The following is a 26509-nucleotide window of genomic DNA, read 5'->3' on the forward strand; positions in this document are numbered from 1 at the left end:
TAAAGGAGACTTCAATTGTGATTTGTATGAAAAAAACTCTTTTGTTAGCTGAAATAATTTGACGTTACAAAGACATATTAATGGGGAAAAAAGGAATTAAACAGTCTACATTCAATATTTTAAAATCACTTATTTATTTAGACTTAGACTATGACAAGCAGGTGTGCAACATAAATTAGTTCTAGTCATTTTATAAATTCCAACATTGTGCTGTAAAATTACAAAAAATGTCCTAATCAGTTAAACTGCACATAAAATCATCTAAAATTATACGGGTTGCAAATTAAATACGATTATAATTAAGTAGGGTCATAAAAACATAAACATATACATAACATACAAGGTTAAAAATCGTTTTCCATTCTTATAATAATATAGAAATGTACAAAAAAGTGGAGAGATGTCCTTCTGAACACCAAAAATCACTGACAACATTCATGATTCAGAAGAATAAAAATGTGATGTAGCCTAATTACTTTAGCTGATAGACATAACAGAAAACTATATGCAGTATATACAATACTATTATATCCTGTAAAATAAAACAAAAAAGTAAATAAAAAAGGGTAATTCGTTGAGGTTAGAAGAATCAGAATCATTTGGCACTGCAGGGATAAAGCACAATTTTATCTGATTATCAACACAGAAAAAAATGTAGAGGCCTCGGCTCACTGCCATCCTCCTTGTAGCAAAAATTTGATGGTTGTCATAATATTTCAATGGTTCATCACTGATAATATTGATTATCATACTGAGCTTAATGGTTTTATCTATAGCGATCTCTATGGTCATCATACCGATCTCTGCGATCATCATACCTATCTCTGAGGTCATCACGGCTACCCCTGCGATCATCATACCGATCTCTGAGGTCATCACGGCTACCCCTGCGATCATCATACCGATCTCTGAGGTCATCACGGCTACCCCTGCGATCATCATACCGATCTCTGAGGTCATCACGGCTACCTTTGCGATCATCATACCGATCTCTGAGGTCATCACGGCTACCTTTGCGATCATCAGACCGATCTCTGAGGTCATCACGGCTACCTTTGCGATCATCATACCGATCTCTGAGGTCATCACGGCTACCTTTGCGATCATCATACCGATCTCTGAGGTCATCACGGCTACCTCTGCGGTCATCGCGATCTCTGAGGTCATCACGGCTACCTCTGCGGTCATCGCGATCTCTGAGGTCATCACGGCTACCTCTGCGGTCATCGCAATCTCTGAGGTCATCACGGCTACCTTTGCGATCATCATCGCGATCTCTGAGGTCATCACGGCTACCCTTGCGATCATCATAGTGGCCTCTGACGTCATCACGGCCACTTCCATTGTCATCACTTTGAGCTTTTTCAGGGCTCTCTTCAGTGATGTACGTATCCCCTACCTCAACATATGCTAGTTGTGGTTCGTCATGGTATTCCACCACTGGAGTTCTGAGGCAATAAATAAACACACAGATGAAATAACATCATAACAACCAGGACCTACAATCTAAAAATTATGGCATCCTTTATTACTTCCAGAGCATAAATAGAGACCTACTCCACTTACTTTTTGGATTTCTGTTTCCGTTTGCGGCAACAGCAGATGATTATTATTATGAGCACTATAGCTCCAGCAATACAACCAGCAACAATGCCTATTGTGGCAAGATTCATAGAGGCTGTAAAAACAGAAAGACATGGAGATTAAAATCCAACAAATTAACCCTTAAACGCATACCTCGGGTCTTTAGTGACCCGGGATGTCATTCACTACCCTCCTCCTCATACGTTTTTTAAAGTTAGACATCAACCTTCTTAGTATTCTTCAATCAATTCATTATAAACAAAAATGATAAAAGAATGCCTGTTTTTCCATTACATTTTTGTAAAAAATTGTATAGGGTCGTTAACGACCCGAGGTATGTAACAGTGCAAGTATATTTTTCAGAACAACAATAAATTAATCTTTGATGACTGAATAAGTGCAATTCACCTTTATTCGAGACGGTGGCAATGTCTGATACACAGCAAAACTTGAAATGGCTCAGCGATTTACTGCAGAGCAAGCACTGACCGCAATCAAATATTAGTGTCACTGTCACTTGACGGTGGATCTGGTGAAGAAGCTGTCAGCGATCTAATTATTGATTTTGAAGATGTTGAAAATGAGAATATGTTTGAGCCAGATGCTGAATGTACTGGGAAATGAGCTCAGACGAGACAGTGATGATGGTATAAAACATCTGAACCCTTCCAAGCTCCAAGAGGTAGCTTTGTTTTATTCTTCTGTAATTGTTACTCTAATTATATCAGGAGAGTTTTATATTATCGCGACAGATAGCTATCCATCCGTGTTAGATATAGATCCCGGTCGCTAAAGACCCGGATATGTAATAATGATTGGCGAAACATTCATGCCTTTGAGGGTTAAGCAGAAGGTCTCTGAGGTCAATATTTCAATATTGTCATCATTCTTCATCAGCAACTTTATTTCACTATGTCCAATTTGATAGGTCGATCACATCCCATTTTGGATGTTAAAAATGTGAGAGGCCACAATATATGGTTACTAACTGCAGAGTGCCAATGAATGGAAAAGAAAGTAGGGTCTGCAGACACGTTTTTAAAAATGCACCGCTCATGGGCGAGACACTGAAAAAACAGCAAGACGTGGCGCAACAGACAAAGAGGTCCATCTAACATATAGGTTACATAGAAAAACAATTAAATAGCAAAGCAGTGAAACAACAACAACAAAATAACTTTCCGTGTGTAATCACAGAACTTCGTACATTAGTGTACTTGCACAACACATTTTGGATTGCAAAGTCAAACTTGAGTAGCTAGAAGCATCTGCGTACTTGCATGTTTCTGACCTCAGAATAAACAACCCGATCTCATGAGAAAATGTAACTATTTTTACGATGTGGCAATTCCGTATGAATTTATACAATGTGAAATGAAAAATACATAAGCGTTAAGGTCCGCCTCTAACCCCAACCCTAAATCTAACCATCAAGCTGGGCCTTAAGCAGATTGTACGAAACTTTTACAAAATATAGTTATGAATTTCCAAAGAGTTTGTTGGAATAAAATGACACTGAGGAGTAAATACATCAGATCTGTTCAATTGTCATGTTGACATAAAAGCTGCAGTCCGTAAGTTTTGCCTCTTTGTTTTAGCCGTCTCTGTTTGAAACCTGCACTTGCAGTTATTTGCGTAATTATCGTCTTTACGCGGGTTGCGCATCGGCACGGCTCCTCAGCGAGGAACATGTCTGCCACTTTTGATCTGACCAACTGAGAAAAAATAAGCATTACAATAAATTGCACTACCAACGGTGATTAAATCTAACAATCGTTTAGCTCATATCACAACAAACTGTGCAAATGATTATTATTGTTATATTTTGTTCTCAAATTGTTAACGTTAACAACATCAGCATTGCGTCACTATGTGTTTAGTGTGTATTAGCGGTACCTGTAGATTTAATTTTCGGTACAGTTTAATATTTTGCTTCTGACTAAGGGTGAATCTCCCGTTGTCAGTGATGATTGTCATTTGGACCTTTCTGAATTACTTGAAGTTTAATTACTCCAGCTGCTGTAATGGCTATAAATGATCCGCCACCTGCAGCATCCTTACATGTGATACAACTACTAGCCAGACTCCTTCTTTATGAATACAGACGTGATGTAATGACACGAAGACATGCTCAATTTCCCACAGAAATCCACCAGTACCACTCAAATTCTAACACATTATTTCAAGCTTACAATTGTGAATCGGGCTAAGGTAAGGAGATAGTTTTGAACACTGTCTGGTTATGGACTTGCTCAAAAATTTATTTCGGATAATTTTTAACCAAAAAAGGTTACGGACTGCAGCTTTAAGATATAATATAAGGATCTTTAAAATCAAAACATGGGAATAAAATAAATCTGAAAGGTAAACACTCATTTTAATTTTTTACAGAAAGAAAGCAGGCAAATGTGGCAATACTCACGTGGTACTACAGACAATGTCATGTTACATTTGGCTGATCCCATCTTATTGGTTGACAGGCAAATATAGTAACCTGATGTCTCCATGGATACATTGACCAAAGCCAGAACTCCATCCTCTGTTACACAAAGTCATATGTAAACTTTAGCATATAATGACCAGAAAAAAGTAATACATCTAATGAAAGAGAGACAGAACTTACTTTCAGTAGTTTTAATAGGAAATGGTTTTGGGACATTTTTGACATCATATCTCTCCCATTTGTACGCGGGTGTTGGTGAGCCCTCCTCAGAAACACAGGTTAGGCTAATATTGTGTCCGTATTCTGCTGTGCCTACCACCTTACAAACAGGTTGTGATGGTGCAACTGTAAGACAAATGTAGATGTTCATTCAACATTTTTAAAAGGATCCCACTTGCCGTGTAAAGTTATATGGAATTTTTATTAAGTTTAGGTTACAAGTTTGACAAAGTGCCAGAGATCTTACCCTGAACCAAAAGAACAGTAGTGTCAGCTGTTCTTCCATCAGTGTCTCCAGGAATTTGAACATAACATTTAATTTTTCTGCTTTCTTTAAGAGTGACTTGTTTGAGAGTCAGTTTCGATGTTTTTGCTGCAATGTCAGTGTCTATCTCGGCTCTGCCTTTATACTGTGGTCCAATGTCTACTTTGTAAGGATTGGAGTAATAGGTAGCAAAAAGTACCTATGAGGCCAAAACAAAGAACCAATTAATGGCTCAATGGTAACAGTTTATCCATTATTAAACAGTAATTGTTTTTAAACTTTAAAGTAAAAGGTTAGTGGTATTTTAGTAGACAGTTTAAGTTATCAATACTGTCCATTTTTCAGGCTTACCCTCTCTCCAGATGTCTCATCAGCAGCACCAGACCATGTTATAATTATAAGATCCTTTTCTGAGATTTGACCTGTAGGTTTAAAATTACATGTAAGGGTGGCATCATCACCCCTGGCAACCTCCATGGAAGCTTGACTCATTGTCACTTCCAGTCCAAAAGTAGTCGACATCACTATGAGGCAGAAAGAGAGAACTTTGTGAATATCACACAATGTCACAAATTATTAATAGCCGTTTTTAAAACTCAGAATTCAAGCACAGAATAATGTTTAAAATGCAGAATTCAAAAATAATATTTCACAAAACTTAAAATAAAAAAACATGAAACAGAATTTGAAACTGCTTTTATGACAAGAGAGAATGATCTGACAATGGTACAGTTCCTCCTTGTATTTATTTGAACATAAGTCAATGATTAATTTCTCATTTACCGTATCACAAATCTACATCACAACTTAAGTTTATTAGTAAACTTCATCAGCAATACATTTGGTGTGATTATATCATTATACATTCTGCTAAAATATGAATTTATTATTAATACAATTTCATTATTTAATTATTTCATATGAAATCATTACAGTAGGAATGCATAAGTCAACCTTATTTGTAAAATGTTTGCTGATGTTGTGCATTGTGTCTAAAGAGTCTATTATGCAGCTAAATGAATGAATGAATGAATGAATGAAACAAGTAGCTAAAAAATCCGTAATTTACTAATTGAAATGGTGAAAACATTAACAACATTATTACTTGAAAACATATTTTAAATTAAATTTAAGTGTCACATATAACAACTGACTGAAACACAAATCAAATTTGGACCCACACTGTTAACATAAAATGCCATTGATTTGATCTTGCCTACTCTACTCAAATGTAAACGTCATGAAAGTGACCACCTCACCTGATATTAAATATAGGCTGCTGAAAATCAGCTTCCAGTTGGTCATTTTGTCGTTGTCTAGTCGCACTGCAATAGATGGTGTTTTGTGGATATTTTTGTATATTTAGGCCAATATATTTCTTCCCCCCATATATCCTTATTTCATGGCTTCCTGTGTGCTCACTGAAACCCGCACTCACTCTGCACCCGTGTCTACCACACCTTTATTGCACTTTGGACCGTTTCGTATTCTCTTTCTCAAAGCTTTACAAGTTAGGTTGTAACAAAATGGCAGATGTGATGTCATATTAGTAAATAGTGAGAGTCGTTGCTGGGAAATTAACTGACATACATGGGGTAGGGATTGTTAAATAGCTGACAGTAAGGGACACATTTAATGTTTTACACTGTATGTTAGTTCTGAACTTCCCTGCATTTTATTCTGGATGATTTATTTACAATATCACTTGATACGTTTTACATACACGGTGTCACTAACTAGCTTTATGTGATTAAGTAATATTAATAATATTGTAATGTTTCTGTCTTCAAAAAAAAAAAAAAAATCTTTTTGTTGGTCTAACAGTCTAACCTCTAGTCTAACCAGCTGGATTGTGTATTTCCATATCTGACCAGCAGATGGTAGTGAATGAAACATAATTGAAATCACAGGCACTTCGAGAACAGGTCATTTTTCCACTTGGTAAAGAACTATTCATCTTTACCAGACACCATGCTGACAAATACTGCTTATCTGTGCTAGTTAACAGACTTGTTCTCACTCTTTCCATATATTAATTTTAAGCCTTTTTGTTGTTTTTGGGTCAGACTGTTTTCAGTTTTAAAAAAAGTACCATAAATATTATTTCTGGTATTGGAATCAGAGTTTCTGACATTGTGAAAAATATAAAAATAAACGTTTTTAAATATAGAATTGCTTTTATAAAGTAACTGTTTTATAAAAATAAGTGTTTCGTTACAGTTAACGTGTTTGTTCACTGTCATATTTGGTCTATAATTGAAGAAGTAGGCTAGTCTTTCAGGTCTTTCATTATGTAATACTGAATTATTATATTATTTTATTATATATTAACTAGTTTAAATGGTTTAAGAATACAATTTGTATAATATCTGGGAATAATAATATCTGAGAATTATTTTAAAACCAGAAATTAATTTCCAGTTATCACTGAACTGAGCTGAATGACACTACTATCTTGCAACAGCTGCATTACAGCATAATTAAAACTGTTCTCGTCACATTAATAAAGTTTGCATAATCAATTCTGTTACGTTCCTGTTTTCCATACATTTTGCCAATGTTGAATGCAGATTCAACTTCTGGTTGAACCGTTGAAGTCAAGTCATGCAAAGATCTTTTCCCTATAGAAAAGTGCATTTGCAACGATCTGTCGTAATATAAGCATATTCATAGCCTATTACTCATCACGCACATCTATTTCTTTCTTTGTTGTTTAATTTTAATTTCAGTAGCTAAATTTCCATATAACATATGTTTTAAACATTTATTTATTTATTATTTTCATTTCACTTCAATTTTCATATAACACATATTTGTGATGATGTGAACAAATAACAGTGATGTCTTTCTTTTTTGGAGGTGGTTCTGGGTTCAAACACGCACTGATGGGAACTCTCAGATCTGCCATGCTGATGCTGTGGGTGAGTGCATCGGTGAGCCGCTGTATTGTGTTTTGAGGATTTGGGCTTAAATATTCAAAATGGCGGACGGAGGAGCAGCGAGTCAAGATGAGAGTTCAGGACCAGGTAATCATTACTGCATTTTACATATTCATATTCATATTCAAACACTCTTTCTCTCAACCCAGAAAGGCGCGGAAGAGAAAGCGTAAACAAAATACTCGAGCCCGATGTTGCAGTCATATGCACACTTTAAATAAACGTATCGGGCAATAATTCTCTGTCTGTGCGACGGTGAAACTGGCGATGCAGTGCGACGGCAAATTAAAGGAAAAATGCCTCCTTTGTGTGATTAGAGCAGTCGCGTTACATATTCATACCGTCGCCGAGCAAACGCCGCTTTGCATATTTTGTTAGTCATAATCGGCGACAGCTCGCGGGGTTTTGCACTGTCCCCGGTCAGACGTTGTAAGAATTTTACAGTTAATCTTAACTAAAGGCTACTGTGTGCATGCTAGGCGGCTAATGCTACTCCAGCGGCTTTGTGTTGCTGTATTGTGCCGTGAGCCAATCCCACATATAAAGCTTTGAATATTCATTCGCTCGCAATCAGCCGGCGTCTGCGCAACGTGTTTACGGTGAAAATATGAAAGTACAGAGCAGCGGCTACTTGCTTGGTGTACAGTTAGGACACGGCGTGATTTTTTTTTTTTAATGCCCATTCTCTTGCCTTTTGTGCCCATTGCAGGCGTGTAGCCCTGTTATGTTATTCATGTGGGCCTTCTAGAGATCAGAATGCGCTGTTCAGCGTATTCTATCAGAATGAATCCATTTCATTGTCGAAGGATGGTGGAACGTGCCAAAATGGAACTCTGGCGGCAATTGATACTGTGTATCCAGTACAGTTGTGACAAATTGATAGTTTGTAGCACAGCCAGCGTGTCTGTAACAATGTATCAGTCGGGCTGCTCCGAGAGATGTATGCAGGCATTATGCCAGCTGTATTTGCTAGTCTAATAGGTAATCCTCATATAGAGCCCAGCTTCTCCACTATTGTTCCTGCAGCTGTATGCTTGTGTATTTAGTTTATTAGGCTCATTTGTATTTATTTACTGTATTTCATCGTCCGTGAACAGAAGAGAAAAAAACTGTTTATAATAGTCTTTAGTGCTTTAGTTGACAAATTGCTTACAATAATCATTCATGAGTTCTAAATATCTGTGATTTGATGTAGATTTGATTGTAATTGCAGTCGACCTGATTTTCAAAATTAATGCACAGTTGGGAGTGTCAAGTCAGTTTTGTTTGTATAGCACTTTTTACAATACATTACAGAACCGCTTTACAGAAATTCTTTGTAATATCATAGTCTAAATTTAGCAGTTTAAAGCTGGGCAATAGATGCTAGTTTACATTTGCAGATGATATAAAAGGTCAACTAAATATCACTTATTGGATATATGTGTAATAGTTATCAATCGAAGTTGGTCATTTGTTTTGTGGTGATATTGAGAATTATGAACTCAGAAAGATTTTGTTTTCCTTTTATAACATTTTGGTGTAGTGATAACCTAATTACTGGCTGCCATGATTAAAATAACACCATTATGTTATTATTGGTATCCTATTATTATTTTTAAATATCTGAATTAACTTATTTTTATATTTTAAGTCATTTTATGTACTTTTAATTATCTTTATTAGTGTTTTCATATTTAGCCTTCATTTTAGTTTTATTTCAGTTTTAGGAATGTTATTCCTTCTGCTTTTTTTCATCAATTTTTTTTTATTTAATATTTTATTTTGGCTTTATTTCAATTATTTTTAATAGTTTTAGTTAAAAATAACAACACTGGATGGTGCATATCCGAGTTTAAGATTTTGGACATAAACCCACCCTGTAATAATGCTTTTATACAGTTGGGCCGTTAATTAACGCAGAGTATCTTGCATTTAAGGCTAAAAATCAAGTTGGACCAGAGCTAACTGTTGAATAATTTTAAAACTTACATCACCCTGGTGTCTAACAACAAGAGAAACTTAAGAGAAACAAATGCATTTGCTTTTGTAATTTACCGCATGGTTTCATGTTTTGTTGAATTCGCTGCTTTGAAATCTTTTACATCAGCCTTAATTCTCTTTTAACATGAATTCTCTAATACATGGAGATTTGTCTTGCAATTTAAATTTGCATATAATCGTCTGTTTTTGGACATGTCATTAAGTCAGGTGTAACAGATCCTGCTTTTAAACTGATAACAGTTTCACTCTATATGTAGGGCCTAGAGAAGCAAAGACATGTTGTAACTTGTTTGTTTCCTGTGTCCACAGCTCATGGCTATAGTGTAAATTACCCGCATAAATTCTTACTTTTATTTTAGTAGTAACTGACACTTTTCAAACGTACTAGTGAAACTTCATGGCATTTTGCATCTCATTTTGAACATCTGTCTATTTTATTCTTGTGTTTTTTTTCATGCTCTGATAATGTGAACATCCTGAAACACTGCAGGCTAACAGTCTGTTAATTAAAATGATTATAGACCTAATGTCAAGTGAGTTTTTTTTTTTTTGCAACAGTCATCTTTGTATTTATTTGCGTAGAATTCGATTAACTTCATGGTTTTTTGTCCTGTTAAATGGTGAAAATAGTTGTCTGTGAATAGTCTTCATATTATCAAGTGTCTTGAGTTTTTAGAGAGAAACTGATGAAACACTAAAGTGCAATGTTTTTCAATATATAATTTGAATATTAATTATTTATTCATGCTTGTTTATATGGAAAATTAGCTTATCCTCTGTGCTGAATTCAGTCATCTTTTTCATAAAATGCCTGTTTAAAAAGTCTAATATTTGCATAATTTTTCTTCTCATTTGAATATTGCTCTCCAGGTTAGTTTTGCCTTTCAACTAAATTGTTGCATGGTTTTCATGCAAGTGTGCCTTTGGATAAGAAGTTGTCTTCTAAAGGAAAATTAACAAATATAACATGAAACTATCTGTTTTGTTGGATTATGCTAGTCTGGTTGTCCTCCTTTTGTTTGAGTACATTTTAGCACTCTGAAAAAGTATTTTAAGTGTCTGCAAAAGTTCCTTTTGGATGGGCTGATTTCTTTATGCTTACTCTGTCAGATCTTTGTTCTAATATGTAAATCTCTGTAGTAATTAGGCTGAACTCTGGAAATATCAGTTAATGAGGTGCATAGTTAATCTGGATATGCAAAGCAGACTTCATGTACTTTTCCAGACAATACAGCTACAGAAGTCACGGAATTTGATCCGTGAAGTGTTTGGTCCACAGGGGGCTGTGTGAATAGGTTGGTGGAGAATGGCAAGCAATTTACTTCCCGAACAGCTCCATCCTCAACCTCTGGTGCTTAGAATGTGTAAGAAACGCTTCTAAACGCAACCTGCTGTCTTTATGTCCAGATACAGACCTCGCCGGTTTGTGCGCTTTGATCGCATTGACAGAAAGCTCACCTGTTTCACCTAATTTAACCAGCACTCCGTAGGTAATTGGGCTTGTGCATTGACACTGGATTTTTTTTCCCTCCATTCCTCTTTTTTTCCCCTCCAAAGCGATCCAATTAATATGCTAATGAGATGATAAATATTTATGAACATTTAAATTAGGGAGAAAGCTCTCAGAGCGCCGTGCAAAATGAATTGCTTGCAGGACTTCAAAGTGTTGCTTGCCTAATGAAGTGAGGGAGATTTGCATATGGCTTTAATCAGCCGCATACTGATTATGCGTTATTACGGCGTTGGCAGCCGCTCCGCTTCTGTTTAGTTCCAGAATGAAAACGAACTTCTTCACACTCTAGTTGTTATGACAATCATGGCACAGGGAGAGTGAGAGAGAGAGCAAATCAAGCAAGCCGGTGAGACTGAGAGAAAGGCAGCCACAGTTTCGGTGAAGCTTAGCTGTGCTCTGCACGCGTGTTGTTTTACCACTCCAAACCGTTTAGTTAAACATAGACTTCTTTGCTTTTGAGGGTTGTCTGCGAAAGGGGTGCTAAGTTTGTTGTGATGCTTGTAGAGACGCTTGAGAAGGCAAGTGCAGCAGCTGGTGAGTGATGTTTGCAGTCAGCAACATATTTTTATTTATTTTTTTTAAGGTCTGTTCGCTCGTGTAGTGATGCTCTACGATCTAGGGTTGAGTAGTGGACGTGTTTGGTTTGTAAATCCAAATGGTCTAATTAACAAACTAAACCAAACATGTCCACTACTCAACCCTAGGAATTTTTTTAAGTGGCTTTAAGTGTTCACCTTAATTTTTTGGGTCAAATGGTTTGAAATAATGGGAATCAATTAATTGTTTAAATGATGCTGTCTCACTTTCGAAAGTCACTGAATGATTGGTCTTTGAAGAGAAACTGAAAGTCCGGTCTTCCTCTGTCTGTTGTAGATTCTAGAATGAGTAATCCATCGGAAACAAGTAAATGTGCAATGGAGAGCGGGGACGAAAACACTGGTGAGTTACCCAAGGAACCGTTGGCTCTTTGGAGATGTCTGGCTTGCATGTTGTGGCTTTTATGTATTTTCCCCTGTAGATTGCTCCGATCATTTGGCCTGATTCTTCCAACACCGCTTTCTTTTAGATTTTCATAAGTGAGTGAAAGACTATCAGTTCACGGCTCAAGTTCTAAAGGGTCGCTTGTGCGGCTTTGTCCGAGGTAGAGCAATCAGGACAATGTCTCTTAATATATATCACTGTCAAAATTTTGAAATAAGAAAGGCCATGGAGCTGAATAACTTGGCTGAAAAGACCTTTTTGTGCGTCTCTGATCTATTGTGGCATTGACTGCTTTTCTTCTTCCAGGTGCCCAAACAAATGGACTGGACTTTCAGAGGCAGACTGTGCAAACAACAAGCGCAATCACCAACGCACACGCACAGGCCTTGCTCCAACAGGTATCTTTTTCTCTGAGCTCACACACACATTTGTGGTCTGTGTCATGGATGAAAGAGCTATAGGAATTTAAAGATGTCCCCAGGGACATAGTTCTCCCGTGTCTGAGTCACTAAACTGCCACTGTCTTGACCTGCATGTGTGATTATCATGTCTCTGAGTGACTGCCGAGGCTTTCCACCTGATGTCACGTGTTGTTTTGTCTATTTGAGTATAATGTGTGAGATTTGTCACAACTCTGAAGATTAAAAATTAAAAGCACTATGTTTTATCTCCTGGTTTCAGGGGAAATTATTGGGCCCCATATGCTAATTAGTTTCTCTGCAGTTGCTCGGAAACAGATGGTTGAGAATATGCAAATCTATGCAGAATTTACATGTACTGCATAACCGTTTCGTTAATTAGCATACCCGCTCTGCTCTCCGCTTGAAGTCTCAGAAGGCTGCGGTATATTTAAATCACCATTCATGAGCATCGAACAAAACATATTTAATTTTTGCAAAGGAATTTTGGGATGGTCTTCATCTAAATGTGCATTCTCTGACCCTACTTCCACATAGATTGAGCAAAGAAAAAAAAACATTCTTTGTTAGCCCTTATTTGCTTCTACTACCAAACTGGAACATTTTAAACCAGAAAAAAAGCATGACCCACATTGCACGATGGAGCGCAACAATGCCCCATCCGCTTTTTTTCAGCGGCCTTGGTTCCGAAAGTATTTTTCCCACACATTTTTTCTATAGGGATTTTAAAATGTCTGTTCATTTTGAAAGTATTTAAATTTCTGATTCTTTGTTAAAATCATGGGTAATGTAGTTTGTCACCAAGGATTCTGCTGTTAAAAATTATTTAAAAAATAAGTTGAAATGATGTGGGCTGACGTCTTCAACAAAAGCATATGCCATCGATTAACCTCGTAGCTCACAGTAGGTCTGTCTTTAAAGGTTCATAAGTTATCGTTAAAAATCTATTCCTCTGTGGTGAAAATGATTTTTACTTCTGGAACCCGACTATTACACTATCGCTTTGATTCTAGCCATAGAACACCACCGTCAAGAATATTTTATTATGGGCCACAAACTGGCCCCACCCAGTGTTTTGTCCCCCTAGTCTGAATCTGTTTTGACCTCCAGACAGCAGGGTGTGCTGTCCCAGACATTTCTTTTCTTTTTTTAAATGGTAAAGGCCATTTTTGTATCATGAACAATCACCTTTAGGTTGAAATTTACTAGTTTATAGTGTAAAATATATATCACATATCGGATATGTTAAGATCACATGATCAGCCAAATAATAAAAGACTTTATCTATGTGACCCCCATATTATCAGACACTTTAATAATTGTGTATTGAATATAAAGAATAAATATATTATTAATTGGGATGATTACTGAATGAATCTGTAGTGTTTAACAAATTGAGTGAGCCAGTGATTCAGTGACACATTCATAAAGACGGACACTTGTTTTGTTCCTGAATCAGGAAAGACACTGACTTGCCACCAACTACTGGCGGTTGAAGATTCATATTTAGAGTATTTAATTTTTCATTCATATTCCTGCCACCTCTGAGCTTCATTAAACAGTCTGTGTAAATGTATATAAATGGCACTTCAAATGCAGCTTCTGAAAAAAAATTTTTTTGTAGCCTTAAAACTAATGTGTAATAATAACTAAAGCTAGTTTTTGTAATGTCCATTGAGTGCTTTTCTCATCCAACACAGTAATGACTTTATATGATCTTTTAGGGAGGTAGTTTCTCAGCCACAATTGATGTGAATTAATCGGCACATCATGTAATTAGATTAAACATTTTACTTATTAATTATGGTTAACTGTAAATGTCGCATTTCAACAATGGCAACTGAAAGCACATGCAACTGCCATGTCTGCCTTAAATGACTGCTTATGCCTTTTAGTAAAATAAATATGCTGAAGTTGGGGTAAAGCTTTGTGAATAATGGATTAATTTCCACCTTGAGAATACTATGGAAATCTGCAGAATTGAATGTGGGCCTAGTGAAAAATGTGGTCATTAGAGATTAAATTAATTCCTGTGTTCGTTTCTTGTCTGTGTCCTTTTTGTCCAGTTGACATTGACTCCAGCGCAGCAGCAGTTATTGCTGCAGCAGGCTCAGGCTCAGCTCCTGGCAGCAGCGGTGCAGCATTCAGCCGGCCAGCAGAGTAGCACTACAGGAGCCAGCATCTCTGCCTCCGCTGCCACCCCCATCACCCTCTCTCAACCCATCCAGATCACACCTGTAAGAGAGACCCATTTTTAGTCGCTCCTAAAATGGGCTTGTTGTATTTGAAAATATAATGAACATCTTATTTTTGAAGTTTGACGTAAATTATCCAGTGTTCTATTAAGTGTTTTTGCTTAGGGCTTAGTGCTTTCTAGTGCTGTTCTTTTCAATGTAGAAGCCCATTCTTACCATATGATGTTTTCATTTAAATAAATGGCATTTGAGTAAAGGCAAAACAAATTGATTGCAGACATTATTGAAAACGCTTTTGAAATGTAATTACCAATTAATTTAATTACATTACATTTAATTACTAATACATAATTCAAACTAACTGTAATTCACAGAGCTCAACAATAAGGATTTGCCCTGGCAGTATTTTCACCTGTCCTGGGGATGTCTCAAGTTTTAAAGTGAAGTGTATTTTTAATTAACATTAATATTTAGGCATTTACAACAAATGAAATTTTAAAGATTTGGCTTTTTATAAGAGTTTATAATTTGCAGTAACAAAATCCATGTCCTCCAGCTCTTCAGCTATTTACACAAAAGAAAGCTTCATCTGAAGTTCTTGGAGATTCAAAGTACCCAAAATAAAATAACACATCAAAATTTTAAACACTTTTAAATGTGCAAAGACGAGGAATTTACAAGCGATAAAAGAATACATTATATGCTTAAATGATTTACTTTGCTGGTTGTCATGGCAACAGCAATTTATTTTTCAAACTAAATTTAAAACGTCTTTACTATCAAATTAATTGTTAATGATGAGGTTGTCATAGCAGTCATGGCTGCACTGGTGCACTCTGGAAATAGTGACGCATACTAACATTCTTCTTACTGTGTGTGTTTGTGTGAAATAATGTAGCAGTTACAGCAGCTGCAACAGCAGCAGAACCTCAACCTGCAGCAGTTTGTGCTGGTCCAGCCGGGCCACCCCATCGCAACACAGCTGCAGCCCACACAGTTTATCATCTCGCAGACGCCACAGGGCCAGCAGAGTGAGTCCTGTGTCATCTCAACATCCTCGGACCTTTTCGTCCCTCAGTATGATCAGTCTGTCTGATTGTTTTGTCCTTCCTCTTGCTCTAAACAGGTCTCTTGCAAGCCCAGAACCTTCTAACTCAACTACCTCAAAGCCAAGCCAACCTCCTGCAGACCCAGCCAAGCATCACACTTGCCACACAGGTTAGGGATATCCCATTTACCCACTGGGTCCACTTTTATTCAGTCCAACCAGAGAGAGTTCACAGTCCTATTTATTCTATTTTAATGGTGGTCTTTGAAAATAAAATCCTTCCGAATTCATTCTGATTTCAGTACTTATTTGGTGTTTAAGAATTTGTTTTAAATTATTATCAGTGTTAAAAACATTTTTCAGGATTTCTTGGTGAATAGAAAGTTTAAAGAAAAGAACAGCATTTATTTGAATTGGAAATCTTTTATTAATGTCTTTAGTGTCCCTTTTGGATAATTTAAGGCATCCTTGCTTTAAAAAAATATTTTATTTCCACTAAAAGGGGGCCTGGCAGAAAAAGTTCAGTTAGACAATTACCGTTTTCATGATTGTTTCCTTATAATTCAGCTGGCAATGTCCAACCATCCTTGTCCATCTCTATAAATGTATCATTATACTTCACAGCCTGCGACTCCCACACGCACGATAGCAGCGACCCCCATCCAATCCCTCGTTCACAGCCAGACGACACCAAAGCACATCGACACACCCAGCCTGGAGGAGCCCAGCGACCTGGAGGAGCTCGAGCAGTTTGCCAAGACCTTCAAACAGAGACGCATCAAACTGGGCTTCACGCAGGTAAACCAGGTTTCACTGGTCCCACCGTCTCTGCTGTTTAATCATTCAGGTCATTGTAGAATGTGTGACTGGCTTTAAATTATTTAAAGATATTCCTCCTTCAACTGGGACTCATTAGGTGACTCGAGTAAATTCTGCCTGACATTTTCACAGTTTAAACATAGTTTTATTTTGTTGTGTTGCATGTACCAGGGGGATGTTGGCCTTGCCATGGGAAAACTTTATGGAAATGACTTCAGCCAAACCACCATTTCTCGCTTTGAGGCCTTGAACCTGAGCTTTAAAAACATGTGCAAACTGAAGCCTCTGCTTGAAAAATGGCTCAATGATGCAGGTATGCGTTTTCTCTGCTCTGAGGCCTTTCTCTCCTTTACCCTCCTTTCTCAAAATACCTTGACATACCATGAAGAATGTTAGAAAGGATATGAAGATTCCTGCCGCTCTTTAGTTTTAGAGCTCCTCTCAGGGTACTCGGCTCTCTTTTCTGAATGCGTCGGTGGTTTGTTATATAAAGCAAATCTTTTACCTCAATAGGGTTGCTAAGTAGTACAGCTGATGCTCTGAGACACGTCTGCATTGCTGTTTGCCACAGGTGCTTATATCAGTCTCTTTGTGCTTTTGTGCGCGCTGTTTGTGCAGAGAACCAGACATCTGACCAGGCCCTGTCCAGTCCCAGCTCTCTTGGCTCGCCTGGGCTGGGCATGGAGGGTCTGAACCGCCGCCGTAAGAAGAGGACCAGCATCGAGACCAACATCAGAGTGGCCTTAGAAAAGAGCTTTCTGGAGGTGAGCGACATCTCACATCAGAGCTTATTCAGAGACAGTGATTTGTTTTAATGGCACAAAATCATCCTTAGAGTTTCATTGACAATAAAGACTCAAGGGTTTAACTTGACCACATTAACCTTTAATAATAATAATAATAGTGTAATAAGAAACTTAAATAATCATTACTACCATTTTATAATAATAATAATAGTAATAATTCAGTGTAATATAACTGTGTAAATTAAAAAGCCTCTTCTTTAACTGTAAGATATGATTTATGTAGTATGTATGTATAGGGTTGGGTATCGTTTGGGTTTTTTCCGATACCGGTGCCAAACCGATACTTTTAAAACGGTACCGGTGCCTAAACGGTGCCTGAACCGATACTTTAAAAAAAGAGCCACAAAACGAGGTAGATGAGATTAAAGAATGGCTTTTTATTGATTTTTTTTTATTATTATTTAAATTGAACAATTTATTACAAGTTTAAAGTATACTTAAATATAAATAAATACAAAACACAATTTACATAACAAATTCACAGTAAAACTAAAGCCACCTAACCCAACTACAACTACCCTAATTTAACTCTAAATACAGTAATAACAGCAGTAGTCTGTATTCTTGGTATGCTACAAACCAGCTTCAAGCTTTAGCTTTATTTTGCAGAAATATGACCATATTATCTGGCTAAATATTTTAGAGCGCATCACCTTATTGTTTCCATGGAGACGCGTCATGCTTCTCACATGACACACAGCTGCTACAATAGCGCTGTATGACAGCTCACTCAGCTGTATCGGGTTTATTTCGCTTTTTCTTTTTTAATCAAAATATTCACAAACTTTCTAACTATGTCATGAACTATCTGATATTCTGATTTTCAAATATGTGTGTGAGTAAATGTGTGTTAGTTGATCTATACTGCGCGATGGGCGGCGCCACGTTAGTTTGCGCCTCAGAGAATCGGATCTGTCGGATTTACATCACATACATGTATCTTCATCTCACGAAATACATGAAAGTAAGTGACGTGCTGAACTGGGAGAAGAATAGAGTAAACTGTATAGTCACTATATAATGTGTATCTGATGTGAATAAAACACTTAGTCAAGTTATCTTAACTGTCTGAAAGGATTGTTTTTGCCGCTTCCATAGACATCATTGTGTATTTTTTGCTAGTACTTATGAGCATTTAAATGTCTGAAACCTAAAATAAACATGATGTGGATGAAAACACTGAATAGTTGTGATATGTGACGAGCGCTGAGCGTGTCTGTCTCTGGCTCAGCGCCGGCCAAAGCGCGAAAGCACGTTTGATTTTAAGTGGCACCGAAATGAGGCACCGAAATCTGCGTTCTGATTCGGTCTGGTACATACCGGTCATAAAGGGGTTTCGGTACCCAACCCTATGTATGTATGTATGTACTGTTGTTTAAACAGATAGTGTGCCAACCTCAAATTTTCCTGCTGAATTGTTACCTCCTCAAACTGTGGACTGCTGGCTTGTTTTGTGAATTGTTTTTGCCGTAAGGGCGTTTCTTGTGCATTTGCCCTTTTCAAGCAGAACCAAAAACCTACCTCTGAGGAGATCACCATGATCGCAGACCAGCTCAACATGGAGAAAGAGGTGATCCGAGTATGGTTCTGTAACCGCAGACAGAAAGAGAAGAGGATCAACCCACCCAGCAGTGGCAGCATCGCCAGCACCCCTATCAAAGCAATCTTTCCTCACACACCTCTGGTACGTGACATGGCAAACTGGGGCCCTTCATTCAAGTCTGACTGCTTAAGATTGTGCTAAACCTCTTCCTTATATCCCCTGTTTCATGCACAGAGTACAGCCAGTCTTGTGACCAGTAACACACCGACTACGATGACTGTAAACCCAGTCATGTCTCTCACCAGCACTAGTGTCGCCAACGTCGGTTTCACTGGTAAGAAAGACTGAAATGATTGAAAAATGCCTGAAACTTTCCAATTGTTCACCTTATAATCTTTAAAAGGTCCTTTTCTTCCTGTAGGCACAACTATTGGCTCGGCCACCACTAACACTGCATCAGTCATCTCCACTGCACCTGTGATCACCACCGCGGCATCCTCTCCTTCGCTCAGCCCTTCCCCCGGAGCAGTGCATATGTCCTCGGCAGAGCAGGCATCAGCTCAGGAGATGGTGACGGCAGTGAGTCAGGCCCCTTCCTCCCTGGCGCACACTCTAGGCACTGGGCAGGTGATGGTGGCGTCACCCAGCCTCTCGGCTGCTCTGCAAGGAGCTGCCCAGCTGCCCACCAGCGCCAGCATCGCCGCCATGGCTGCAGCCGCTGGTCTCAATCCTGGGCTCATGGCATCCTCACAGTTCACTCCTGGGTAAGTGTATTTTTATTTCTTTGACAAGTTTGAAATGGGACATCTTTGTGTTCAATGTTAATTCCATCTTTTTTCTGGTGTTTCCTGTGAAGCGGGGCTCTTCTTAGTTTGGCACCAGGTGGTCTCGGAAGCGCTTTGAGTCCAGCACTGATGAGCAACAGCACCTTGGCCACAATCCAAGGTGTGTGGAGCGGCAAGTACACTTGTATTTACATTATGGCTTTGCATGCGCTTGTTCATCTTGGCATCAACAACAAGATGAATATGTCTTAGATGAATGTTTAAGGTCTTTGATTATTAGAAAGTTCATAAGAACAGCATTTTGTTAAAATGGAAATCTTTTGTAACATTCTAAACTACTTTTTGCTTTTTTCAATTTAATGCATCCTTGCTGAATAGAAGAATTAATTTCTTTAAAAAAACCAAAATGTACTGACCCCAAACTTTTGAATGGCAGCACAAGTTATCTGTTTGTAAAACAAGCATGTTTTTAGTGGCATTGGTGTCACTCTACACCCTCAAAAGATTTCTGCATGCAACATATTTGCATAAAATTAAAACACTGTAAATTACTTATTTGCATAATTATTTGCAAGGCAAATATTGTAAACAATGTATTTGCATACAATTCAAACTGCCTAGGTGCATTTGGTATGACGTTTTGTTGGAAAAATAAGACTTTCTTGTGGGCTGTTGATTTAACACGTTCATTTGGTGTGATTTTTAATTATGGAAAAAAGAATGCGTCAAAGTTATTAGTGTTTAATGCACCCTGTCCCAACCCAGACATGACATCGTCTGTAGTTAAACATACACAAATTAGGTAAAATATCTAATAAATGAACATGCAAAAAATGTGAAGAGATGTGAACCATCTTACAGGGTTCCCGCGGGGTCTTAAAAAGTCTTAAATTTCAAAATCTAAATTTTAGGCCTTAAAAAGTCTTAAATTCGCTGAAGTATTGAGTTCTAGGTCTTAAATCATTTTAAACAGGTCTTAATTTTCATACGTCCATGTAACGCTACCTCTATTGCTCATTGAAATGATCACGCAGCGCTATAGTGTGTGTGTGTTTATTCCAGGCTGTTGTAGTTCTTTCTTTCGCTAGCCCAACTATAGTTCGCTGTATTACAACTACAAATGAGACCAGCATGCATCTTATATTGCAGCCAATCAGCTTTCATGTTATTGGCGCGAGTCTCTTTCGGATTGTATACGCATCAAACGGATTTTATTCTTCAGATGACAGTTCTCCAGTTCTTCCAGTTCACGCAATCTTTTATTATGGCCAAATAAAAGTATGATACGTCCGATAGCACTAAAAAGAGTTAATAAAAGAGATGTAAACCACAAACTCAATTCGGTAGACACACAGACCGATGTCAGAATGGCTGTGGATTCTGTGCACGCGTTTGCCGCCTGTCAGCTCGCGAGACTGTACCGATTGTGTCTATTTCTAGGCTTACTCTTGAAAGATCATACACACATTAATATCCCTATGTTCTTATTGGTGGTTATGTCTTGACTCTTGAGTAAAAAAAGTTCAGGACGTGTGTCAGTATTGGATCTGCACATTACTGTAGTTCTTCAAGTGAAAGCATACTAATGCAGCTTATACCCGCTCCTGTCTGTGTGTTAATGTTAAACAAACAACAACAACAGGGAAAAAACGGTACTTCAACTTAAAGCACTGTTTGTATCCGTATCTTTAGGTTGTATTTATTTGTCCTATTGTAATTGGTAAATAAGTTATTTTATTAATGACCGTTTACTTGAGAACTTTTTACTTATATTAAGCAATTGCTTACTTGTAAGATTTTGGTCATATTTCCCACCCTAAGCGATAATGTTATTATAGCTAGATAGCACACCACTGGACCAGCCTTTTTTTTGTAATACCAAACAAGATTCATGCATTTTGTTTGTTTTATTATCATGTGTGACACTTGTGCATCTAATATGGTAAATGTGGCGTCCTATGAAAAAAACAACTAAATGAAAAACAACTGGAAATGAACACAAAAATATTATTTATATTATTTATATATATATATATATATAGTGAAATCCTGAGATTTAGCTATGAGGAAGTGCAATGAGGAGCTATGAGGAAGTGCAAGTTTACTAATACTTTGTTCAATTTGAATAAATTAATTTGCTTTGCAAGTAATTTTGTGATTCTGCATTTCCTTTGTAAGTTTTTTGTTGGGTGATATAGGTCTTAAACTTAATTCATAATGGTCTTAAAAAGTCTTAAATTTGACTTGGTGAAACCTGCAGAAACCCTGATCTTATCAGTCAAAATTCCTATATCGCTGCATCTGTTCTAGTAATTTATTTAGTTTGTATTGGCCATTGCTCTGTTTTGATGTTTTGAACACCTGGAGTTTAAATAATGTTGTTCATTGTCTTCCTCTTTAGCTCTGGCATCTAGTGGCACTCTGCCTATTACATCTCTGGACGGGAGCGGGAACTTTCTGTTTGCCAACACCAACGCTGGCAGTACCCCTAACCTCGTGACGGCACCGCTCTTCCTGAACCCTCAGAACTTGTCACTGCTTGCCAGTAACCCGGTCAGCCTAGTGTCTGCAGGAGGGGCTGCGGGTGCTGCTGGAGCCCTCAACCTGCACATCACCGCCGATGCCCACCAGAGCGCTGTTACCACGGCAACTATGCCCGCCTCCACCATCACCACGGCCTCTAAGGCCCAGTGAAAGCTTAACCCACTCCTCTCCTCTTCTAGACCCCTTTCTTTAATCTCTTGCTACCACCAAAAACAAACCCACTAGAAAGGATTTAATATTGTTTTAACGTTGTTTTAATGTTTAAGTTTGTATGTTCTAACTTTACACACATCTTTTACACATTAATCTACGATGTTTGGACCTCATTGACGGTTTGACTTCAACCAAATCAACTATAAGCGAATGTTGGCGTCACCACAGAGCTTGCATCAGGAGAGCAGAAACCTCCCTTGACATTGTTCCAAGTCTCTGTGCGATGCAAAAGCATATTCGTTTCAGCGAACTCACTCTTTCTCCCACTTTCACATTATACCTCTTCTTCAGAGGTACTTCTGAAATGCTTTTAACCAAAAAACTTTGTTTACTCTGTGTTGAATGACACCTTCTTACTGCTGACAGTAACCACCTCTTCTTTACGGTAGAAAAAGGACACCTTATATTCTTCAGTCTATGATCTCTTCTCTTTCTCTCTGGAGATCCTGCTTTACAGATGTTCCTGTCCTCCTGGGACGTCTCCTTTTAGATGCACATTTATTTTTTTGTCAAACAGTGGGTTAGCTTTATGTCCTAAATCTTACTAACTTGTGGTTACAAGGCTTTAAATGGAGTAATAAGCGGCTGTGATGCGGTTTCATTGCTTTAAGGAATCGTTCGACTGGCCTTTCTTTCTAGTGAAACGCTTTCAAATATTGTTTTCGTATAATTTCGTAGTTTACTCAGTAGCAGAAGACTAGTCGGGATCTGAATCCTGACCCTGTCATGGGCTCACTTAATACTAAAAGCTTTAACGAATTATGAGATGATTCGTCAAGGAGGAGTTGTTCAGCGTGGGCAACAGTGACTGAGCAGTACCGTCTACTTTTGAGGCTTCAGTAACTGAGAGCTCACACTCTCGCGTTAGTGTCAGGGCTGTGTAACCACGTAAGGTAAACCTCCTCAAGGTCTTCCTAACATGGGATGTACTTTTGGCATCACCACCTGATTGTGAAGGTGTAGGTCAAGCGAGATAAAGTTGAGGTGGATGATATTCAAGTTTTTTGTTTTGTTTTTCTAGGGTCTTTGATTTTCTACTTGTGCACAGTATCTGTACCAAAAAACTGGATTTGAGAACTGCAGTCTGCTCTGTTTTTAGCAGAACTTCTGTCACGCTTTAAGAGGTCTTTATTTCGGAGGTCTTTGTATTGCCTCTATTTCAAGATATACCAAAAATCTTTGTTATACCTGTTGCTGTATATTGCTACTGTAGCGTAGTTTAAGCCTAAATATTTATGAGCAAAGGCTCTCGGTAGACCACAGGAAATATAATGCAATATTTTGATCTTTTCCAAAGACGAAAACAGTTCTTTTTTTTTTTTCTTTTTTTTTTGAGATGGCTGTCCCTCCTCAATTTCGTAAGTGTCAGTGCAACTAACCAAATAGATCCCATTCGAGGCGAGAGTAGGACCGTGATACTACAGCAAAGTACCAGTTTGAGGTTTGGGATTGTCCCTTCTGCTAGTCATTCATGAGGACTTTGAGTGAGAAAAATGGGGGAGTCTTCCCATTCTGTTCAGATAATTGAAAATGATAAACGTGCGTGTGTTGGAAGTAATGCGTGTGTTGGAGGTAATTCTTACCTGAAAGGCTTTTTGAATATTTCCCTTTTTTGTAGTTACAAGGTGCCAGATTCAGTCCTCTGTAATCTGAATTCAGGGCTGTCTCTAAAATTCACAGAGACTTCTCATCCATCAGTCCCAATGTGCTGGTAATACCATAGAGCTGTGGTTTTCAAACCTGGTCCTGTGAACCGCAACTCTGCACATTTTGTATGTCTTTCTTATCTGACACAATCAATTGAGTTCATCATGAAGCTCTCACCCAATGAGCTAGTTCAGATGAACTCAACTGATCGTGTCAGACAAGAAAGACGTACAAGATGTGAAGAGCAGTGGGTCCCCAGGACCAGGATTGAAAACCACTTGCCATAGAGCAGTGGTTCCCAACACTGGTTCTGGAGTACACTAAGCACTGCACATTTTAGAAGCCTCCCTAATCGAACACGCCTGATTCAACTCATCAGCTTGTTAGTAAAGACTCAGATGGGTGTGTCAAATAAGAGAGACATCAAAAATGTGCGGTGTTGGGGGTATTCCAGGCACAGGGTTGGCAGCCACAGCCATGTAGGACAGTAGCGGGCCTGAAATATCCGTTATAAAGGGGCAAGAACATAATTAGGGGGTTTAGCTGGATGGTCTTTTTTTTTGTTTTTCCCTACCAATGTAATGCAGCCATGATGTAAAGCTTGAACCAAAGTCGATTTCTCACTAGCTGCTGTGCCTGTGTGGGCCAGTGCAATGCTGACCACACTTTCACTACTGACAAACTTATCCATCTATTACACTTCTTTTAAACCCCATTCTTTCAACTCGAACTTGACCAACAAATCGTGTTCGGCTTTATGAAGAAATATAGCCTCTCTAGCGCAGCGCTAACTTGCTTTAGCTCTCGATATTGAAGCATTTAACGATCCAAAGAGAATCTTAAGGGCCTTGTGTTTAAGTGCTGTTGAGATTTTGGGAGTCTGTGTCCTTTGTTTCATTCATTTACCTACTTGGTGAGGCTTTGTTTTGGATGTGATCTCTTGGGGCTCAACACCGATGCTGTGTTTCAACGAATGAATAGCAATAGAAATATCAGAAGTCCACCAAGATCTTAATTTAAAATCCAGAAAAACCTGTGGAAGTGTAAAAAAAGGCCCTGAAATTACTCCATGGGACAAGATTTTTGAAGTGTTGCATTGGTACATTGTCTAGACTTCGATTTGTTTTCTTAAATGACCTATAGATACAGGCATTCTGTTTTTCATTCTGTATTTCATTACCTCTCCCCTTATTGTCCATTTCGTCATTTGTTAAGGCCTTTCTGTCATTTTCTTTTTTGACTCTTTTTTTTGTTTTTGTTTTTTTTGGCAACCCTAGTTGCTTTATTGTAATATGATTTTAAATACCTCAGCAGCACTTACATGAAAGGTTCACTTTAGGCAAAAGACACCAGTAGTCAACTCCAGAATGTACAAAAGCTGTTTCTAACAGTCCATTTTTAAATGACCAACGTGTAAAACAAAACTACACAAGTATAAATCTGTAATAATAATGTCACAAGTCTACTACTGCTATTTCAAGTACTACTACTTAAAGGGTTTGTCCAGGTTAACTTGTAATGAATATTTTGTTATCCTACTTGCCAAAGTAAAAAAAAAAGCCTTTGTCTTTGCGGCTGGGTCTTGTTGCTGCTCATTCCGCTGGTTCTGTCCGGAAATTTCAACGTAGCCTCTCTGGATGTGTAGATTTATGTGTTGTTTTGCGCATTAGTGTCATTACCCGGTGGTCGCCGGGACTGTGGGGAGTTACTGATATATTTATCTGAGGAATGACTCAAGATTAGAGAACTTCTTTTCTAAATTCTATATATATTCACTTATGTAAGATGCTCATATTTTATATTTGAACTAATATCTAGTTTGAATGTAGTGTTTTTGTCATGCTTATTCACTAAAAGGAAAAAAAAATAACAAAAAATTACTTCATTTATATTATAGCTATTCTAAAAAAAAAGTCAAGACCAAAAATCGCAACCACACCCTTGTGATGTGGGAGTGGCTGATATGTGCCCCACCCACATTGACATGTTTGTTTGAATGGGAGGGGCTTGTGATGGTGCTCTAAAGGAAAGCCCCCAGCTTTTAGTTGATGTAACAGACTTGATAGCACCAAGCTACTCTTAATTTTTTTTAGTTTTTTTTTTGGTTGTTGTTTTTGCTTTTTTATGGTTTTCATTTGCCATGTTGCTTTTTAACAATCTTTAACAATCATTTGAATTTAATTACTTTATGCCTTTTTTGTATATCGTGAGGGAGCAACGTCACTGGCTTTCTTAGTTTGACAAACTTGCGTTTATCATTTATGCCTTACTATTATTTTTCAGAGTTTGACACATTGTAGCAAATTGTAATATGTTGATGTGAGAGGATTTTGTTTGGTTGTGAATTTGTGTGTGTGTGTGTGCGTGCATGTGTGAAAGATGATGCAACAGAGCATGCACCAATGTCAAAACTCACATGGTGCATATCAACCATGAAAATAACGCTGTGAGTTTTATTTGTGTTTTGTGATATTTTGGAAGTGTTGCTACCTATTATGTAGGTATAATTCAAGGTGGTTGGATACCTGTTAAAAGCTTTACTAATAACTCAACTCCAGCTGAT

General features: G+C 37.9%; 2 protein-coding genes across 2 annotated transcripts; one reads left to right on the forward strand and one right to left on the reverse strand.

Moving 5' to 3' along the window:
* Positions 1-121: 121 nt before the first annotated feature.
* On the reverse strand, positions 122-5952 carry gpa33b (glycoprotein A33 (transmembrane), paralog b). Its single transcript, XM_079821120.1, has 8 exons — positions 5771-5952; positions 4863-5035; positions 4494-4710; positions 4208-4372; positions 4007-4123; positions 1567-1678; positions 819-1448; positions 122-605 (listed from the first exon to the last, which is right to left on the reverse strand). The coding sequence occupies exons 1-8, from the start codon at positions 5814-5816 to the stop codon at positions 596-598; spliced, it is 1470 nt and encodes a 489-aa protein (XP_079677246.1). The 5' UTR covers positions 5817-5952; the 3' UTR covers positions 122-595.
* Positions 5953-7491: 1539 nt separating this feature from the next.
* On the forward strand, positions 7492-25798 carry pou2f1b (POU class 2 homeobox 1b; the record flags this gene model as incomplete). Its single annotated transcript, XM_079820780.1, has 14 exons — positions 7492-7537; positions 11820-11885; positions 12234-12325; positions 14413-14583; positions 15440-15572; positions 15668-15759; positions 16214-16387; positions 16580-16721; positions 17018-17172; positions 18719-18898; positions 18992-19091; positions 19179-19521; positions 19614-19702; positions 21944-25798. The coding sequence occupies 14 exons, from the start codon at positions 7492-7494 to the stop codon at positions 22234-22236; spliced, it is 2076 nt and encodes a 691-aa protein (XP_079676906.1). The 3' UTR covers positions 22237-25798.
* Positions 25799-26509: the final 711 nt, after the last annotated feature.

Source organism: Gobio gobio (assembly GCF_949357685.1).
Source record: "Gobio gobio genome assembly, chromosome: 7".
Classification (NCBI taxonomy): domain Eukaryota; kingdom Metazoa; phylum Chordata; class Actinopteri; order Cypriniformes; family Gobionidae; genus Gobio; species Gobio gobio.